At 38.7% G+C, this 20714-nt stretch overlaps 2 protein-coding genes across 3 annotated transcripts in view; one reads left to right on the top strand and one right to left on the bottom strand.

Moving 5' to 3' along the window:
* Positions 1-428: 428 nt before the first annotated feature.
* LOC124142479 (endothelial differentiation-related factor 1 homolog) lies at positions 429-12208 on the bottom strand. Its single transcript, XM_046510966.2, has 5 exons — positions 12016-12208; positions 5503-5554; positions 4141-4301; positions 2528-2621; positions 429-847 (listed from the first exon to the last, which is right to left on the bottom strand). Exons 1-5 carry the CDS (start codon positions 12085-12087, stop codon positions 789-791), a joined length of 438 nt encoding a protein of 145 aa, XP_046366922.1. The 5' UTR covers positions 12088-12208; the 3' UTR covers positions 429-788.
* Positions 12209-12404: 196 nt separating this feature from the next.
* LOC124142478 (large proline-rich protein BAG6-like) overlaps positions 12405-20714 on the top strand; it is a 34609-nt gene continuing 26299 nt past the window's right edge. For both annotated transcript variants that reach the window (XM_046510965.2, XM_046510964.2), the window contains exons 1-7: positions 12405-12539; positions 16319-16398; positions 17163-17204; positions 17911-17986; positions 19010-19197; positions 19650-19721; positions 20035-20172. In XM_046510965.2, the coding sequence (XP_046366921.2) occupies positions 16336-16398; positions 17163-17204; positions 17911-17986; positions 19010-19197; positions 19650-19721; positions 20035-20172 (579 nt within the window). In that variant the 5' untranslated portion in view covers positions 12405-12539; positions 16319-16335. The remainder of the gene's footprint in view (positions 12540-16318; positions 16399-17162; positions 17205-17910; positions 17987-19009; positions 19198-19649; positions 19722-20034; positions 20173-20714) is intronic.

Here is a 20714-nt window from a genome sequence, read left to right as displayed (position 1 = left end):
CTGTCCACCTGATCCATATGGTCACCTCGTGGGGGATCTTTTCTTATTTCTTACCCGGAATACCTAGAGGGACAGCACTCGTATGTGGTGCATGATGCCCCTGGGATCTAACAGGGAGCCTACATCAACCAGTCAGTTGTCCACCATAAACCTGTAGGTCCTTAGCAACCCATGCTTGCCGTAAAAGGTGACAGCTTGTCGTAAAAGGCGACTAACAGGATCGGGTGGTCAGGTTCGCCGACTTGGTTGATGCATGTCATCGATCCCAATTGTGTTGATCAATGCTCATGATATCAATCACTGGATTGTCTGGTCCAGACTTGATTATTTACAGACCGCCGTCATATTGCTGGAATATTGCTGAGTGCGGCGTTAAACAACAAACCAACCAACCAACCAAATCCACCATAAACACAACATAAACTCAGTTTATTATGAAATGACATGAACATTTATTCCAGGTATTTGGGACAATGCAAAATGGATTAACTTCAACCCAACCGAAGCAAAGATCCTTCCGAAATACTTGAGTGTTTTTATTTTCTTGACACACTGATCATGAAAGGGCAACCTTCACCCAGATGTTCATAATAACGAATTCACATAATACACAACTCCGATGAACAGTATGGAACGTCACATATTTGTTGTTTACTAAGCCTTTATCCAATTATTATGTGGTCGATTTCTTCTACATTTCGATAAAAATAACAATACTATATACAGTAGGTAGAAGATGGAACTGCAGAAGCTGCTGCAACGATTATGAAACTGGAACTGGAAGATCTTCACTTTTTGGGGCCAGCACCAAGAGGCTTCCCTTTGTCCTTTCCACGAAGTTTCACACCTATAAAATATAAAAAAATAATTTCATCCCTGAAAAATATATGACAAATAGTTTCACCTGTTACACATGACAATTAATTTCACACCTGAAACATACAATTAGTTTTCCTACGATATCTAGTTGGCCCCCCATAACATGGCAAACAGTTTCGCTACCGTAACATACACATACAGTATATTTTATGAGAGTTCATGTCATACTATGTTTATGACACAAGTTTCAAAATACAGGAAAATAGGCATGAGTCTCGTAAACATAGTATGACATGAACACGAATATAATTTTCTATTTATAACCGAAGATTGGTTGACTTGTTGTTTAACGCCGCACTCAGCAATATTCAAGCTATATGACGGGGGTCTGTAAATAATCGAGTCTGGACCAGACAATCCAGTGATGAATATCATGAGCATCGATCCACGCAATTGGGATCGATGACATGCATCAACCAAGTCAGCGAGCCTGACCACCTGATCCTGTTAGTCGCCTTTTACGACAAGCATAGTCACCTTTTACGGCAAGTATGGGTTGCTGAAGACCTATTCTACCCCAGGAATCTTCACGGGTCTTATTACCGAAGAAGATGTCTACATACATAGACAAATTTAGTATGAACATATAAGGAAAGTGGAACCACAATTTGTTGAATGTCAACAATCTTCAGCTATGACGTCGTTTCTAGTGTGACTTCATTCCGACCTCGTCACAATAAGATTCGAATGACATCAACAATGCTGTCCGGATGACGGAAACAATACACTGTTGTCTTGTGACGTGACATGACCCTAGGGCACATATGATTTTTGTGACCTGTGATATGTTTGCCCTTGTAGGTAATAAACCTAGTTTCAAACCTATAACAAATCGACAATTAGTTTCACATCTGTAACATGTACCGGTACAAGAATTGGCTCACTACTGAAACAAATACCTCACAAAACACCGTGCCATAGTGTTAGACTAAAGCTAATGGAAAAGTCTACTGCAGTGAAATGATGTTGAAATGCATGAAAGTATGTTTCCTTGTTAAATGTCCAGGACGTCCTGGTATTTTTTGTCTACGTAAATGTTTTGTCTCCTATAAACTGCCATATGTCACATCTGGCAAACATAAACCTGTACTGGATTCACACCTGTACTTTGCAGAGTGAGTGAGCGAATATGGTTTTACGCCGCTTTTAGCAATATTCCAGCAATATCATGGCAGGGGACACCAGAAATGGGCTTCACACATTGTACCCATGTCGGGAATCGAACCCGGGTCTCCTCGGCGTGACGAGTGAACGCTATAACCACTGGGCTACCCGACCGCCCCTGTACTTTGCAGAACATGCAATGTCTTTATCAAGTGACACCTTTCAATGTTTATACTGTCAGCTTTTGATGATTATCAAAAGCAGCATAAATCTCAGTATTTATTGTTATTTCCAAATAAGGATTACATGAACTTTGAACTACCAGATTCTGATGAACTGACAAACTTAAGAAAGAAACCTGTCTTTCATCATTCCGTAATAATAAATAACCAAAATCTTGGAACACTCAATCTCTGTTGACACTGTCATTGAGAAATAAACACTGTAACCAATCAGCCATTGACAAACCTCTTCCCATATCTGAGGACACAGTCCATCTGCCACTCAAAATTAACAACAAAGAAGACAATGTTCATCTTCTTACCCAATACTCTCTCAAGTTTTCCGAAGACTTGTTGATTCGGAATCGCCTTTCCAGATTCATATTCATTGATCACTTGAGGTTTCTCATTTATTTTCTGAAACATGAATAAAACAAAACATTATTACAATTCACTGGGATAAACATAATGTTTTCAGATTTGGTTTGAGTATTTGATGCCTGGAGTACAGCGGTATTGCATGCAGAATTTGTTTTCAAGCTTTTCCATCGAATTTTATGCTCAACTGATGCCCAAATATTTAACATGTGATTCAAACATACAAAATATGAATTAAATCATAAAATGAAACTTGAAATAATAATTTTCACTTTTGAACATTCTCGTGGCATAATGACAGTATAAACTTGATATGTTAAACCAAACTTGAAGTGTCAAAATGCAAGAGATGGTGTCTACCAGTTAAGCAGAAATCAGTGAAAAATCTATCCAAATTTCTGATAAATAATAATGAAATGCACTATATAATCATGATAATGGGAAAGATAATAGTGAATACCATGTTTTTCAAACTGGCGACACAACGCTTATCATAACAAGTATCCATTCGCAGTGAAATGTCCAGACTTCCATGCACCAAATTACACTTCATGAACATTTTACAACCAATCACCAATATTAGGATAGTGGCACATACTTCCATGTATTTTACAATTGTTTTACTCGACAGACTGTAAATAATCAAGCCTGGACCAGGCAAGCCAGTGGTTAACAGCATTGGTAAGTTCCACCAACATCAGCTGGGACCCTCAACGTGACCATCGTAACAACCATAACAGTAATCAGTTACAACAGTAATCAGCTCTTCAATCTCATTAAAATTAGATCTTAAGGCTCGCTACATAGATCTGAGGACATCTCATTACAGGTCATGTCAGAATGACCCTTCGCCAACTTTGACTGACCAATGAAATGACTAACAGGAAGTCAACATTAAGGTGACACATTAAGTCAGGCCACACAGGCCACTTCCTGTTAACAGTGTTAATCTGATCTAATGTTGTCACCCAGCCCCACATGGTTTTCAGTATATATGCGACTACCGACTATGTTTTCCCCAAACATCACTATGGTGGACACTAGGGCTGCAACGAATAAACTATGAGACGAATGAAACTAAATTATTTGACATGGTTTGACCACGCTGACAGTGTTAATTATTATTATATTATACATTCATATACTGCACTTATCCAGGTGCTGCTCAAATGCGACAATGACCAGTGACCACATTACTGTCAAATGTCTTTTTTAAGAAATTTATACTGTTTTTACATATAATAGGTTCTTATGGATATTTTTAGGTACAGGGTATGTAAATGCACATGACTGCATATTCATTGTTGCAGTGTTTAATTTTTTTTGGAATATTCGATTCTAGTGACCACGAATAATGAATTCAATTCATGAAGGTATGTGGTTCGAGTCACCAAATACGCGGGTGAATCGTAACAGCCTAAGTGGACACCTTAAACTGTAACCAAGTGGGGAATAAAACCAAGACCACTGGCATGACAAGCAAACACATTAACATGAAGGCTATCCCATTGTCTGACTTCCAATACATAAGTACATGTATTGCAGACTAGAAACTTACAGTGGCCAATTCCTTCTGAGTGAAGCCCTTGTTCTGGCGAGAGAGCTGTATGAGTTTGGAGACGTCGAGGGGGACGTGTTCGTGGTGAAGCTCATCCGTCTCACGATCCAGCTTGGCTGTGTTCTTGTTAGCACTGCTCTGCTTGTTAGCCCCAGCAGAAACTGCAGCAAACAACATTTCAATACACACAGATTCTCAAATACACTGTAATGTCAATATTAAAAACAACAACTGATGTTTCAGACATTTTCATTCACAAATCAACTTTAGAAAATGAGTAAATACATAATATTGTGGCAATTGATATTTTTGTTTATATATGCACTCACTCATGACAAAACCTCTATTCAAACGTTTTGGGGGATGTTATGCAAAGGTTTTGGCCAAGTTGGTATTTAAAAACAAGGCAAAAAGTGAGCAGGGCTCACTAATACCCCAGACCTCGACTCCAACTCCAACATCAGCATCTTCCTGAGGCAAGGGAGCTAACTGGCTTCAAAAGTTCAGTTTCCACCCTTGCCGAACTAGGATGGAATCATGGAGACATATTTTGGCTGGTCTAACAAGTCTATGCATAGTCCAGTCAAACTCCTGTAACGATACTGATATCTGGTTCATAAACAACATGGCAAATGCTGTGCCAAATTTGTTGATTACAGAATTTGCACAGCAAGTATACCATCAACTGGGCATCGACACATATTTTCCAAATCTTTTCATGTTTTTAATCAAGGTGCTCAAGTGATATGATGCACTTTGTGAGGAAAAATTGGTTTTATTACAATAAAGATCTTTATTATTGATGAGATGCCTTGACTGGGCACTGCCATTTTGTTTGAAGCAAGTGATGTGATGAGAGGTGGAATCACATTGGTCACTAGTGGGGACATTAAAGGGACATAACTTGTAACAGCCACTGGTGGCGCTACGATCGAACCCAGAAATTCCAGTCAAGTTCGGCAAGGGTGGAAGCTGGACTTTTAAAGTAAGTGAATTCCCTTGCCTTGGGAAGATGAACGTCAGCTGAAGAACAACTTTGATATTGGAAATATATTGATGCCTTAACGTTGGGAACTGTTTCTCTCAAAAAGCACAACAATATAGCATAGTAATGGCATTATTGAAAGATGCACTGGTGCATCATCGGCAAACTTTAATAACTGCCAGATACAGTTTCCCATTTGGGTGGATCGATGCCCATGTTAATCACTGGATTGTCTGGTCGACACGCGAATATTTACAGTCTGCAATCATATAGCTGGAATATTGCTGAGTGTGGCGTTGAACAACAAACAAACAAACTAGAGGTCACTATGGGGCTGTTAGTTTAGAATAAGACACTGAATCTATAAGGAGTCTTACATTTCTTCTGTGTGTCCACATCCCCACCTTGTCTCATGGCAGAGTTGACAGCCTGAAAACAAACAAACAATGGAGTGAGTGAATGTTGTTTTATGTCAGTTATTATTAGTTATTTTTGTGACAAGTGATGGATCCTGGATTTTGAAAGAGGAGGGGTGCACAGCACTGCACACTACCCATCTTCCCCTTTGAATCCCCAATGGCTTTGATGAGTATTTCAGTTAGCATACCTTAGATATAGTAACAAACAATTTTGGCCATCTAATCTGTTTTTACCCTGATTACTTGTCATGGCGAAACCACATTATCAGTGGTTCAAATTGGGAAAAGGAGGTCACTCTAACGGGAGGTATCTCCATTGTTTTCGTATTTGCCAAAAATGCCTCAGTCATGCTGTACGCTGTTGTTGGTCCCGCTATGAAATGCCCAGGTTATCCCTAAGGTTAAACATATTCTTAATTAAATGTTTGAATGCATTATATATTCAACTTTCCATCAGTACATCTTCTTAGAGTGGTTTAGTGCTGATAACCATTTTCTAGAATGTCGACCCACATTGTTCCCGTCATATATGGTCATCAAAACAAGTGGGTCCACATTTGAATATCGCCTAGCTTCTTAATTAGTGCTGATAATCAATCCCTAAATGTGGGCAGACGTTCTTCCATCATACTGATTGCAACAGGAGGGACCACATTTACTAATCGCGAAATTCCACTTAATTATTGATAATCATTTTCTAAAATGTGGGCCCACATTGTTCCCATCATATATGGTGATTGAAACAAGTGGGCTCACATTTGTATTTCGCCTAGTGGGCAGACGTTCTTCCATCATACTGATTGCAACAGGAGGGACCACATTTACTAAATCGCGAAATTCCACTTAATTATTGATAATCATTTTCTAAAATGTGGGCCCACATTGTTCCCATCATATATGGTGATTGAAACAAGTGGGCTCACATTTGTATTTCGCCTAGTGGGTAGACGTTCTTCCGTCATAGTGATTGCAACAGGAGGGACCACATTTATAAATTGCTAAGCTTCATTAGCTTGGCTTACTTTTAACCATTTTCTAAAATGTGGGCCCACTTCTTCAGTCATAGAGTGATCGAAACAGGTGGGCCCACATTTGTAAATTGCTGGGCTTCATTGGGTTGACAAAGTCATTCAGTGGGCTCACATTTGTCATTACTTTGCATGGGTATGTAGCATTACATATTATTCTCATTTTGTAATATTGATGGGAAATGTCTTTGTAAATCATTTAGTGTGACGTTTATCATGTTTATTCCATGAAAGGCACACAAAGTCTTTGAAGTTTAATTATCATCATAGCTGACCACACTTGTTCCATAATAGTTTTGCAAAAATAGTAACAAAGCAGGCAACTTAGATCTACTTCGAGGCAGAGGCAATACCACTCATTCTACTTTTTCCAGTATAACACATCAATCTAATCATACGTGTTGGTGGCGATATAAGCCTGAAAATATGTCTACACTTGAATAGTACTCGGACATGATACAGGCCTATTACCTCAAACTTTTCCGAGAACTTGTTCCATAAAAGGAATAACTCATGAATATTAATGACCCCACGACCTAGTTTTGTGATGTTCGTAGAAGTGAGTTCTGCTGTAGTGTCTTCACATTTGTACATTCTAATCCAATTATTACATACATATTTTAAATACACACAAGTGTAAAAGTGAGCGTGGCTCACTAATACCCCCGACCCGCCTCGTGTGTCAGTAGTTACAAATTAAATAGCTAGGATAGGGTTAGGCAGGGTTCCCCCTTGACTCCAATATCTGAGAGTCACCTTGACTCAGCCTATGAATTTTTGGGAGTCACAAATATTTTTTGAGAGTCAAATGTTTTATTGTAAGATTAATGAAATTTAAAGTGTTCACTGTTAATGTTACACTTAAAGTTAAGTATCTTTTAAATATTATATGTCTTTAGTTTAAGTTAACAAGTGCTAATTAATGTTCTAAGCTGATTGTACTACAGAGAAATAAAGGATGTATAAATGAAAAACAAAGTTTGTTGGTTTTATTTTTTCACAATCTTTAATTACTTCACAGCTCATGAAACAATTTACAGTGACACTAATACAGGATGAATAAATAACATCAGTCTCAACTGTGAGACATAATTTTTAATCATGGATGGATATTAAAATACATTTCATGTCAGATTATAATTTAATACCACTAACTCATTTACATCTTTTATCTAGTTATCTTGTATTATCTATAAACAGTGAAGTTGAACTGAAGAATTGTGAACACTCATAATATTTTCTGGTTGAATACAGTTTATTAGCAACAACAAACACGCCCAAAGCTTTACATTTCGTATATACCATATTTATTCGTGTATAATACACACTTGTGTATAATACGCACCCCTAATTATGGGCAATTAAATCCTGAAAAAAATATCCTTCGTGTATAATACGCAGAGACTTTTCTTCAGTCTCATTTCAGGTTGTCATGATCCGTCATCGGAAATAGCATAACATATCCGAATTGAATTACGCAAGTTAATCCTGTTGTTACACTATCTGGTAATAGAAATGTGTTTTCTGTATATCTGACCTTATGTTTGTCATCTATTTTATTAATTTTATTTAAAATTTCATTCAATAATGTTTACCTAAATTTCGGCAAAAACATGTGTCCCTCCGATACTTACAACTTCCGTTTACCCCGTTCCATAGGTTCCACTAATCCACATACTGTGACCACGCAGGATTCACCGCAACTATGATAATATTTTCTTCTGTTTCATTTTTTACGAGTCTACACATCTAGATAAACATATGTCATGGTTAACTTTTAATGAGAAAATATGCCGAAACGTGAAAAACCTTGTCCATTTGCGGAGTTTTCCTTTGTTTACATCATGTGCTGTCATCGAAGCCACACGGAGTGTGAGAGTTAAGTTCACTTTGATGAATAAATATATTTTGTCGTGTACCTCACAGTCACACAGTTTTAGTAGCATATCTATATAATTATGCAAAACAATATGTAAAGCCTCCGGCTGTTCTGATTTTAGCGTTTGTTTTAAAACGAGAGAAAAGTCTGGTCATGTGGCAGGCTATGAAAATTAGCCCGTGGCAGTGGTGTTATGCTAAGCTTCCGGTATTTTACTTCTAAAAACGAGGATTAATTAAAAACTAGAAGTAAATTTTAAGACGTTTGCATATATTGTCTTCAGAAAATGTTTATAAATTAAGTTCAGGTGAGTAGTTGTAATATTTTCATTCCAAAGCTGGTAAACAACAACTTAGATATTTTGAAATTGCATCAGTCATCATGCAGTCATTTATTTCTGGACATATTTTTCCTTAATTGAGAGTCATATATGCAAGAATTCTGCATCAGGGGAAACCCTGGTTAGGGTTTGAAAAATTCATAAAAAAATGGAAAATTAATAAAAACAATTTTTTTCTTTTGACTGCACCCCTCCATATGACAAAGATTATATGTACTAAAATTGAGATGAATCCACTGAATAGTTTAAGAGAAATCATGCGGACAAAGTTTTCAGATGGACGTTAGGGTTTGAAAAATTAATAAAAAAATGGAAAATTAATAAAAACAATTTTTTTCTTTTGACTGCACCCCTTCATATAACACAGATTATATGTACGAAGTTTGAGATGAATCCCCTGAAAAGTTTAAGAGAAATCGCGAGGACAAAGTTTTCGGACCGACGTTAGTTAGGGTTTGAAAAATTCATAAAAAAGTGGAAAATTAATTAAAACAATTTTTTTCTTTTGACTGCACCCCTCCATATGACACAGATTATATGTACTAAGTTTGAGATGAATCCACTGAATAGTTTAAGAGAAATCGCAAGGACAAAGTTTTCAGATGGACGTAAGGGTTTGAAAAATTCATAAAAAAATGGAAAATTAATAAAAACATTTTTTCGTTTGACTGCACCCCTCCATATGACAAAGATTATATGTACTAAGTTTGAGATGAATCCACTGAATATTTTAAGAGAAATCGCGTGGACAGAGTTTTCAGAAGGACGTTAGGGTTTGAAAAATTCATAAAAAAATGGAAAATTAATAAAAACAATTTATTTTTTTTGACTGCACCCCTCCATATGACAAAGATTATATGTACTTAGTTTGAGATGAATCCCCTGAATAGTTTAAGAGAAATCGCGTGGACAGAGTTTTCAGAAGGACGTTAGGGTTTGAAAAATTCATAAAAAAATGGAAAATTAATAAAAAAAAATTTATTTTTTTTGACTGCACCCCTCCATATGACAAAGATTATATGTACTAAAATTGAGATGAATCCACTGAATAATTTAAGAGAAATCATGCGGACAAAGTTTTCAGATGGACGTTAGGGTTTGAAAAATTCATAAAAAAATGGAAAATTAATAAAAACAATTTTTTTCTTTTGACTGCACCCCTCCATATGACACAGATTATATGTACTAAGTTTGAGATGAATCCAATGAATAGTTTAAGAGAAATCGCAAGGACAAAGTTTTCAGACGGACGTTAGGGTTTGAAAAATTCCTTAAAAAATGGAAAATTAATAAAAACATTTTTTTTCTTTTGACTGCACCCCTCCATATGACACAGATTATATGTACTAAGTTTGAGATGAATCCACTGAATAGTTTAAGAGAAATCGCGCGGACAGAGTTTTCAGACGGACGGACGGACAGACGTAATCTTGGTATAACATTTTGTCGGGGGTATAAAAATAGCAGTTTGTAATACGGTATTGTTAACGTAGTACATATTCTCAACAACAAGTACGTTTAGTTTCGGTTGTGAGCCCGCCTCGAATTTTCGATTAGGCAAACAGAGTTAGCTCCCTTCTCAAACCACCAATAATGCGGTTTCACCCTTGTCATCATCACCCTGCATATTTTAGAATCATGAGAACAAATGGTGTCATGACTCATGTTTCAAAGTCAGTCTTGAGTTAAAAAATGCCATTAGAAAGTTGTCATGAAAATTATGTTGGTTGCACAACATGCTGTAATCATGATTATAAAAACAAACAATTTCTGTTGGACATGATGAAGTCCCTTGGATGCTTTTATCAGTATTAATACTCATCAAAAATATAACTGAGTATTAGGGATGAAACAGAAGGACTCACAGGATTCCTGTGTCATGAGAAACCCTACAGCAGAAATTTTATTTGATTCTGTTTCATGGGCCAGATACCAGATGGAAACAACTGAACACATGTTCTGCATCTTAGCTATGATGAAAAGTAAAACCGCAGGCCATTAGCGAGTGATTCAAGTATGGGTTACACTCGTTACCGGGGCAGTGATAATCATGATAATCTCAATCTATTAAGAGCTGACCATCTGTATAAGATCTCTGGTTTATGGAGCAGAGCATGCATGGAGATATCAACATATGAACAAGGCTTCAGTTCTCGTAGCAGAAGGTTCATGGTTGAATCTCATCACAGAACTTGGGAATTTCTGATCACAATATTCACTGAGTTTCTCATTTATTCATTTTCTGACTGATTGCCATCCAAAATGTCCTCAAGGTAATTTTCCATTTGGTGAGGGTAAAGAAGAATGTCCTCTCAATTGTTGTTAAAATCTTTACTATTTCCTAATGACATTTGTCTCCAGCAATCCATACACCGTACACTGGATCCAGGAAGATCCAGGGTAGAATAGGTCTTTAGCAACCCATGCTTGCCGTAAAAGGCGACTATGCGTAAGAAGCGACTAACGGGGTCAGGTGGTCAGGCTCGCTGACTTGCAGGTCATCGATCCCAATTGCGTGGTTCGATGCTCGTGATATCAATCACTGGATTTTCTGGTCCAGACTCGATTATTTACAGACTTCTGTCATATAGCTGGAATATTGCTGAGTGCAGCGTAAAACAACAAACCAACCAACACTGTACACTGGTGCCAAAATAACTTTTATGCCCAACCATGCAGCCCTGAATGTTCCTTCTGTTGATTAGGGAGTATGTTGCGGTACATGGAGTCATCCCACAGATGACATCTTTACCACATCAGCTTTCTGACAGGGTTAACCTCTTTGGTCAGTGGTCACTAGGATCTGAAGTTCCATGTTTTTGGAAGATTACCATTGATACATTTCCATTCAAAACTAACCGTTTGTACATGTTATGAGATGTTCTTCACAGAAAACCAACATAGTCCCTGGTGTATCCTGTATTCTCAAAGTATTGTACGTGTAATTTGAATAACCATGCAGGCTTGCACATTTACATTCATAGAGAGTTAAAGACTCTTGTACTCATGGTAACCTACATCATGTACATTAAACAATTGTAGTTGGCATTTCTGAATGAAAATGCAGATTAAATTATGTGAAAATTGGAAGCCAAGTTAATCTAACAGGTTAGAGTAAAATACAATATTGTCAAACAATTTAAGAACAAACACAACAAACAAAATAACGTACATAGCCATTGTATTATTTTTTTTATGGATATATGGTCTTCGCCATCTCTTACCTCCTTGGAACGCTGTCCTCCCTTGTGTTTCTTTCCGATGGTAACAACGTCAAAATCACATGCTGCAGCCATAATGAATAAAATATAATTTGAAATGCGCCTAATTATACGGGTAACGTTTGTTTGAGCTCTGTTGATCTGTGTCGCAATATGGCGGAGCAATGCAATATCTGCCGGAAGTTACAGGATGTGATGAAAGTTACTTATTCTATTAATAGATTATTACTCTGTTATTAACTATTAATCAAACTCCACAAATCAACTCCTGCGCTGTTAAATGCCACATTTATTAAATATATTATTTAAAAATCTACAATATATAATTACGGTATAGTGCGACCGGATATGAGGCGAACTACGTGTAAAAATTTTAGCCCTACAGTATCCACACAGTGTTGTTCGAGAAAGAAGTAGACGCATCTGTCACAGAAGCGCGTCGTGGAGAGTTTATATATTTCTGGGTTTCACGGCTGTCCATTTCAGAAAGGGAAACTACGGAGAAATACATGATTTGGGGGTGTTTGGTAATTTTCACTATGTACTTTGATAAATTAGTGTATCCGTAGAGCTTGTTAGATGGTGATTCAATGAAAATGGAGGCAAAGAATCTCGAGTTATTGGTATAGAAATCGTGACCTGTGAACTAAGCTAAGCAGGCCCGAAAAAAGGCACACAGACGGTAGTGTGACTTAGCAGGCTTATAATATAAGTCAGTACACACAGAAGACACACAGATGTCTATATTTTGTCGCATGTTGATCCATTTGATGAGACAGTTGAAGTACTCATGCTCTTGTGGCGTACCAGTGTGGGGAATGAAGGTTACATTTGTTTCCTGTGATCACCATCTGCCCGTCATATGTAAACGGCAAACGAGAAATTTGCTGGTTTTAAGAGCGGGGTATTGGCATACTGCACTTTAATTTAAACTAGGCCAAGTAAATGAGTTAAATAGCCAACACTTCACCATATCACCACCGGCAATATCACACATTATTCAGGCTTGATACACCCCATTATAGAACATTTGGACAAATCTAAAAATCATATCCTCTTTCATGGACGTCACGAAGCTTGATCAAATTTTAGATCAATTTGGAAGCTTCTGTTAAGAGATGTGAAATAGTTAAGTCAATGCCTAGTAACTAACCTTAAGTATAGAAAAGGGGTGCCTAACCCTATTGATCATGAAGTTATCGAGAGATAGAAATCAGCTCTAGCCCAGACCAGCTATGTAAATTTTAAAGCTATTCTAAGGGCTAGTAGAATTTCAGACATTGGGGTTTATTGCTATATGTTATCAGTAATCCGACTCGTAGACTTTCTTGGTAAATTTCTATCTCTTGGAAGGATGTTTGATTAGAAAGGTGATCCAAGGGTTAGGGGTTAACTACCCTAACCCTCACACAACTAGCTCTAAGGATTGGATATGCAGACAAGATCAGTGAAGCATAAAACACAGGTGGTGCAAGTTAGTGCAATATTGCTGTCACGGCTAAAGGGGCGGTCGGGAAGCCTAGTGGTTAAAGCATTCGCTCGTCACGCCGAAAACCCGGGTTCGATTCCCGACATGGGTACAATGTGTGAAGCCCATTTCTGGTGTCCCCCGCTGTGATATTGCTGGAATATTGCTAAAAGCGGCGTAAAACCACACTCAGTCATTCAGTCAGTCAGTCACGGCTAAAGTGAAGTCTTTCCAAGAGCAGCAATTCCTCCCATTCTTGTTGTGTGTTGATTATTTTTGTGCCATGTTTCATGTAGTATGACTTGTAAAATTCAAGGGTACAACTAATTAATGTTGGAGGATTTCAAACATTAGTCATAGGTTAGTCTTGCCAAGAGTGGCAAAGCAACCCATCTGCCTTCAGAATATGTGTTAAATATTATTGTGCTTTTCTAGTAAAATGTCCTGTTCATTTCAGTCTGTAAATATTATTGGCAATAACCAATGTCTACATAGTTTCGGATAGAAATACAATGTAATTATATCTGCTTTGACTGAATTAAGAGAATATATGATATTTGAACAATGACAGGGAATAACAATGTACGCCCTACCCCAGTGCCCGAAGTCAAGGATGAAAATCGGTGGCTAGTGAGTAGTATATTTGCAGCACAGGCATTCATCCATTCAGCCATTCCATATTTAAAAATGAAAGTGAAGGTTACCCTGTATGATATTAAGATACTGTATCCTAAAACCCCTCCTTATTTCAGCAGCACATCGCAGGCCACTGCATTTTATCATCATCCTGTATTTTGTATTTTATCAGCATCATGCATTCAGATATTAACTAGTGTAGGAACAAAGAGAGTGGTAAGCTATTCACTCTTACATTGAAAGGGGGGCATGGGTGGCCCAGTCGTCTAAGGTGCCGCGATTTCGCTGTGCGGAGTTGCGTCACTTGGGCATGCCAGAAACATGATTGTGGGTTCAAATCCCGGTTCGCCCCAATTATGTTTCTAGGTTTGTCAGCACCATATCCATCCTCATGGGTTTCACTGAAGTGGTAAACGTCTGAGACCTGCATCACTTCGGGCTTTCCTCCCACATTAAGCTGACACGCCACGATATAACTGGAATACTGTTAAAAGTGGCGTTAAACCAACCTCACTCACTCACTACATTGAAAGGTGATCATAATGCTGACATAAAAGTAACAATCATAGATAGACATCATTAGTCATAGTCAACAGCTCATTTTGAATTCGTGGTTTATGTAAAATAAGTACATTTTGGGAGAAAATTAGTCACTCTAGATTTTCACTGGTCTTGGATTAATGGACTAGAGGCTGTGTCATACCCTGACAATGCTTACAAAACGGGGATAGAAGCTAACATATTTAGTCTGCTATTCATTATAATGATATATTTAGTGAAACCCTTCAAAATGACAAATTTCTTCTGGTCCTTATGATACCTTAATTTTTGGGCAGTTTGCCAAGGACAGTAGGACTAGTGCCAATTTCTACAGCTGAAAACATCTCATTCCTTCATTCCATTTTCCTTCTCATTCACAAGAGCAGGGATACATCCCTGCACTGATAGCTAGTGCTACATATATCCACTTCTCATAAACACATCTGTAGAAAGTACCAAACACAACTACCCCCTGCTCACAATACACCAGGGCTTCAAAAATCCACTTGTCCACTCTTATTGACGATCCGTGAAGATCCGGGTTAGAATAGGTGTTCAGCAACCCATGCTTGCCGTAAACAAGGCGACTAAAGGGATTAGGTGGTCAGGCTCGCTGACTTGGTTGATGCATGTCATCATATCCCAATTGCGTGGATCAATGCGCATGATATCAATCACTGGATTGTCTGGTCCAAACTTGACTATTTACAGACCGCCGTCATATAGCTGGAATATTGCTGAGTGCAGCGTTAAACAACAAACAAACAAACAAATCTTATTGACGAGTGGCAGCATGTGTAGGGCGGGGAAAAAATAAAGAAACATTCTTCCTACCAGGCGAGTACATAGTTTTCAATTGTACCAATTCATCTCCAAATGATTTCAATAAACAATATGCAGGATGTTTTCGAAACTTAAATACTTTGCAACTGTCTGTTGAAGAAATAAACAAAAAGTGCATTTGCGCAGCAGGTCTCAAAACAGGTCTTCGTTAAACTCTGGGTATAGGAGGATTTTACCCTAATCCTTTCAAACGTACTAAAATGTCCATGTGTCGTTTTGGTAGTTCCCTCAATTTTCAAATAGTATTCCTTTTATGCTTCATAATCATGGGAGAAGTACTATGTTGTCAAACAAAGAGACTTGGGACTTAAGAAATCAATGGTGCCACAGTTTGCCATGATCCTATGATCACAGGTTCAAATCCTCCCTGACTCAGGTTATCTTCAAAGTAGTTTAGACCCGTGAAGAGCCAGGGTAGAATAGGTCTTCAGCAACCCATGCTTGCCGTAAAAGGCGACTATGCTTGTCGTAAAAGGCGACTAACGGGATTGTATGGTCAGGCTCACTGACTTGGTTGATGCATGTCATCAATCCCAATTGGGTGGATCAATGCTCATGGTGTCAATCACTGGATTGTCTGGTCCAGACTAGATTATTTACAGACTGCCATCATATAGCTGGAATATTGCTGAGTGCGGCGTTAAACAACAAACCAACCAACCAATCGAAGAAGTTTAAATCTTGAACATGTTGAAAGCCCTGTGATTTATTTTGATTAGGTTTTTACACTAGAGCTATGCCATCTACCCTTTAACGCATAAACCCTATTCACTTTCTTATTTACATGCCTTAGAACTGATTTTTGTTGCTTATTTTTAGACAACTCAGATACCAAGATGATGGATGTGACTGTGAAAACCCTTGACGGGCAGAACAGGAACTACAGTCTCCCGGAAACTGTAAGTTGGAGCCAAGTGTCAATTGACCTCATTTAATTAAGATTTTCACCTTTTTACTTACCCAAATTTCAAATCTCATTAGTTAAATCTGATACTGTTTCTCTGTGTATGAAGATCTGAGGACACAAACATTGAAGGTCACAGATGATGTGTTTTGAATGTTTCAGGATTAATATATCCTTGAATAAGTCTCCAGTAACCATGGTAACCTGCTATGATTGTAAGAGGCAGCTTAATGGATTGGGCGGTCAGACTTGGTGACTTGGTGACTTGGTTGATTGTGTGTCATTGTACATTGATGGTGTGGATCTTTGTTCAAAATTTCAATTACTGAATTGTCTGTTTCAGACTAAATTATTTACAGGCCCCATCATATAGCTGGAATATTGCTGAGTGTGGCATTAAACTGCCATCATATACCTGGAAAATCGCTTGGTACCGCATAAAACTCCTGTCATATACCTGGAATATTGCTGAGTTCCTCATTTGTAGTCTTTACCCAGATTGTCTGCTTAAATTATGGGAAATAATATTTTCTATAAAAAATATTTGCAAACTGCATTCTAAAAGACTCCGAACAGGTTAATGGATCAACTTGAAGTGCAGATTTGCCAGTGGACTGACTGTCTTGTGACATAATTGTGACTATGACTTGACCATTTTGGTTTGGTTTTGTTCTAGTATTTGACTCTTTTATGCTGTTTCTATGGCCCATAGAAGAATATGTGTTGATTTGCTAACATGCTGTATTTTCTTGCTTTCAGATTACAGTACGAGACTTTAAAGAAAGGATCGCAAATTCAATTGTAAGCAGATTCATTCATTTCGATTTAGTGTTGGGGAGTCAGTGATGCTTTTATCATCAATCATTGGCCATAAGTGGTTTGTTTTAAGTTATCACTCCTCCAATTTTGTTCTCATTCCTGAAATTGTTGTCATTGGAAAACCTTGATTGGCGGCACGTTGATAATGAATGTAATTATCTACAGACGAAAGTAATAAATTTAAGATCAAATAGCATTTTATTTGCCACTAACAATTATGCAGACAAACAATCAGTGGAGCGTGACTGATTTATCATTATGTAGCTTAATAATCTGTTATTGTGTCAGTGGAGGGTAACCATGGTAACTGATGGATCATTATGTAGATTAATAATCTGTTATTGTGTCAGTGGAGGGTAACCATGGTAACTGATGGATCATTATGTAGATTAATAATCTGTTATTGTGTCAGGGTAACCATGGAAGCCAATGGATCATTATACAGACTTGGAAAGATGTTAAATGTATGACCTCATTATCTGAAACATAGTGTTGGGTGACTACTGAAAATTCATTTCCATTTGATTCAACCCCAGCGAAGTTGGATGTTGCTCAGAATACCAATCACTGAATTGTCAGGTCCACACTTGATTATTAACAGGCTGCTGTTATATAGCTGGAATATTGCTGAGTGTGGTTTAAGCAACAAACAGTAATACAAAATACAGTCCTAACCATTGTTTTTCAGAACATTCCTGCTGACACACAGAGGCTGATCTTCCATGGGAAAGTTATGCAAGATGACAAGATGCTCAAGGACTATGGTGAGGACTTCTGTGTACTATCTATCAATTCTTGTTTGCAATCATCACAGAAAGTACAGCATTGATACACCCTTCCTCCCTGGTATTAACTGCCTATGGGGACTGGGTAGGGGGAAATCCCCTTGGAAATGCCTCGGCAGAATAAGTATTTGACCGGAAAGCGGATTCAGTGAAGATTGGGTGGTGACGTTTTATGACAAAGCTAGTGTCTTTCAACCCAGATGATGTGCATCCATGCTCATGCTATCGTCCACTGGTTTAATGTGGTCCAGGTTTGATAACTATAAGGATGGCCTGATTTTGCTGGAACATTAACGATTTCAATGTAAAACAACATTCACTCACTCCAAGTGCTTCTCTTGTTATTTTCATTGTTGACTACTTAACCTTCTGATAATAGGTTCTCGGAAACGTTATCTCCAGTTATGTTGTTCCGCAAGCACCAGTTTTTCCAGATAATTTATTTTGTAGTACTCATTTACTAGCTAGATCTATTCCTGCGACTGCCTCCGTGGTCTAGTGGTAGAGCTTCCGCCCGGGGTTCGATCCCCATCCGCGTCAAACCAAAAGACGTTAAAAGATGGTACTTGTTGTTACCCTGTCTGGCACTCAGGATTTAGGGGCTAAAACAAGGACTTGTCGGCTCGGGAGTCAGTATACTGTGTCTGAGTGGGGTATTCATGTTAAACTGCGGCATGGTATCTCAGTGACCTAGCACTACTTGTACAAGCAGCCACACGCGCACACACACGTGCATCCACATCGCTATATAAGTGCAATAACCTTAGACACGACTTTAAACCCAATTTCACCTTACCTCTATTCCTGCACAGACAAACATCTCAGCGGAACTGATCATAGTTTGCAAATGTTCCTTCACCTTCCTTGTTTAGATCGTTTTAATAAATATTTTAGAATTTTGATCTCTTTCAATCATTTGATCAAATAATTGAATCTATTCATACCTGAAATCAACATGTGGGTTAATTTACATGTGTCATGGCTGGATGTGTCTCATGGCAGATGTCCATGGCAAGGTGATCCACGTAGTCCAGCGAGCTCCCCCCTCGGCACGAACCACCGCCTCCACCACCTCCAGCTCCTCAACAGCAACGGGGGCCACGGCAGGGGGGACAGGGCCAGGAGGGTCAAGTGTCCTTGTTGGGTCGTTCACCTTGCCCTCCGAGGTCCTTGACCCCAACCAGGTTCAGGTACAGTATTTTTCCACGATGCATGTTAGGGTGTCTGCCTGATCTTTAAGGCGATGAGGTTGAACAGCTTCATAATTAATATCTGCTGGCTGTGTTTGTAGACTCCTACTTCAAATCTTTTGGATAGTTATTTGGCCTTTTGCATCAGTATGCTTTATATGAAATCATTAATTTTGAGAGGAACGGGTGGCCCAGTCACTTGAGGTGCATCACCTGGAGCATGACAGAAATCTATGGTCGTGGGTTCGAATCCCTTGTTTCTAGGTTTTGAAGCACCATGCCTGTGCCCATGGATTTTATCAAAGTGGTAAATATCTGAGCCTTGCATCACTTCAGGCTTTCCTCCCACATTAAGCTGACACGCCGTGACAAAACCGGAAAACTGTTCACTCACTCAGTAATAATTGCAAAATTATTGTTATTATTCCATTAAGTCCTTGTTTGCTTTACAGAACATAGTTCAACAAGCCATTGCTGGGATGGGGGACAACTGGAGAAATGCGCGTGTGTCCACAAGAGCTTCAGTGAGTTGGAACTTTGATGTGACTTATGATGTACTGTTGCTGAAGGGTGGATAAAGGGCATCCCTAGTCTTGTAACATCCCACCTTGTGGGGATTCCTGATGAGAGTAGGTTCCCAGTACAACATGCTTGTCTCCCTGTAGGGATTCTGAATCAGAGAAGGTCCCCAGTGCAACATACTTTTCTCCTTTTTGGCCAGGCCTCATGGAACAAAAAACAAAATCTTGCGATACTTATCATATGATGACAGAAGTATTTTGAAGGAGTATTGTCACACATCTACAGCTTATAGTACACAACATGTTGTGGTTTCAGACTGATGGCTCCTCGCTCGATGTTCACATCAACCTTGGTCAAGTTCCTGCCTCTGCCCTAGCCAATGGGGCTCAGTTGAGGTTGACCCAGGCCAGACAGATGCTGGACATCGCTAGAGAGGCTGTCAACAAACTAGAGGTAAGTGTAGAGCATCAGACAGGTGAGGTGGACCCAAGCCAGCAAAATTGCTGGGCATCGCTAGAGAGGCTGTCAACAAACCGTATCATCATCATCATCATCCTCATCATCATCATCATCATCAGGGGTGGTCGGGTAGCCTAGTGGTTAAAGCATTCGCTTGTCACACCGAAGACCCGGGTTCGATTCCCGACATGGGTACAATCTGTGAAGCCCATTTCTGGTGTTCCCCGCCGTGATATTGCTGGGATATTGCTTAAAGCGGCGTAAAACTCACTCACTCACTCACTCACTCACTCACTCACTCACTCACTCACTCACTCACTCACTCATCATCATCATCATCATCATCATCATCATCATCATCATCATCATCATTGGCCACTTCTAAAGAGCTGTAACTTCATGCCTCATGGGCATGCTCTAATTGCAATTAAACAGTCAGTCAATAAGTGTCATTGCTGAAATAAATGGGTATTTAGTTGGGTTTTAAAGGCAGTTAATGAAGAGACGCATGTTAGGTGTAGGGGGAGAGAGTTCCA

The sequence above is a fragment of the Haliotis rufescens genome, unplaced genomic scaffold (assembly GCF_023055435.1).
Source record: "Haliotis rufescens isolate VD_foot unplaced genomic scaffold, xgHalRufe1.0.p SCAF_8, whole genome shotgun sequence".
In the NCBI taxonomy this organism is placed as follows: Eukaryota; Metazoa; Mollusca; class Gastropoda; order Lepetellida; family Haliotidae; genus Haliotis; species Haliotis rufescens.
Note: the sequence above shows the minus strand (reverse complement) of the source record. Positions and strands in the feature narration are given on the sequence as shown.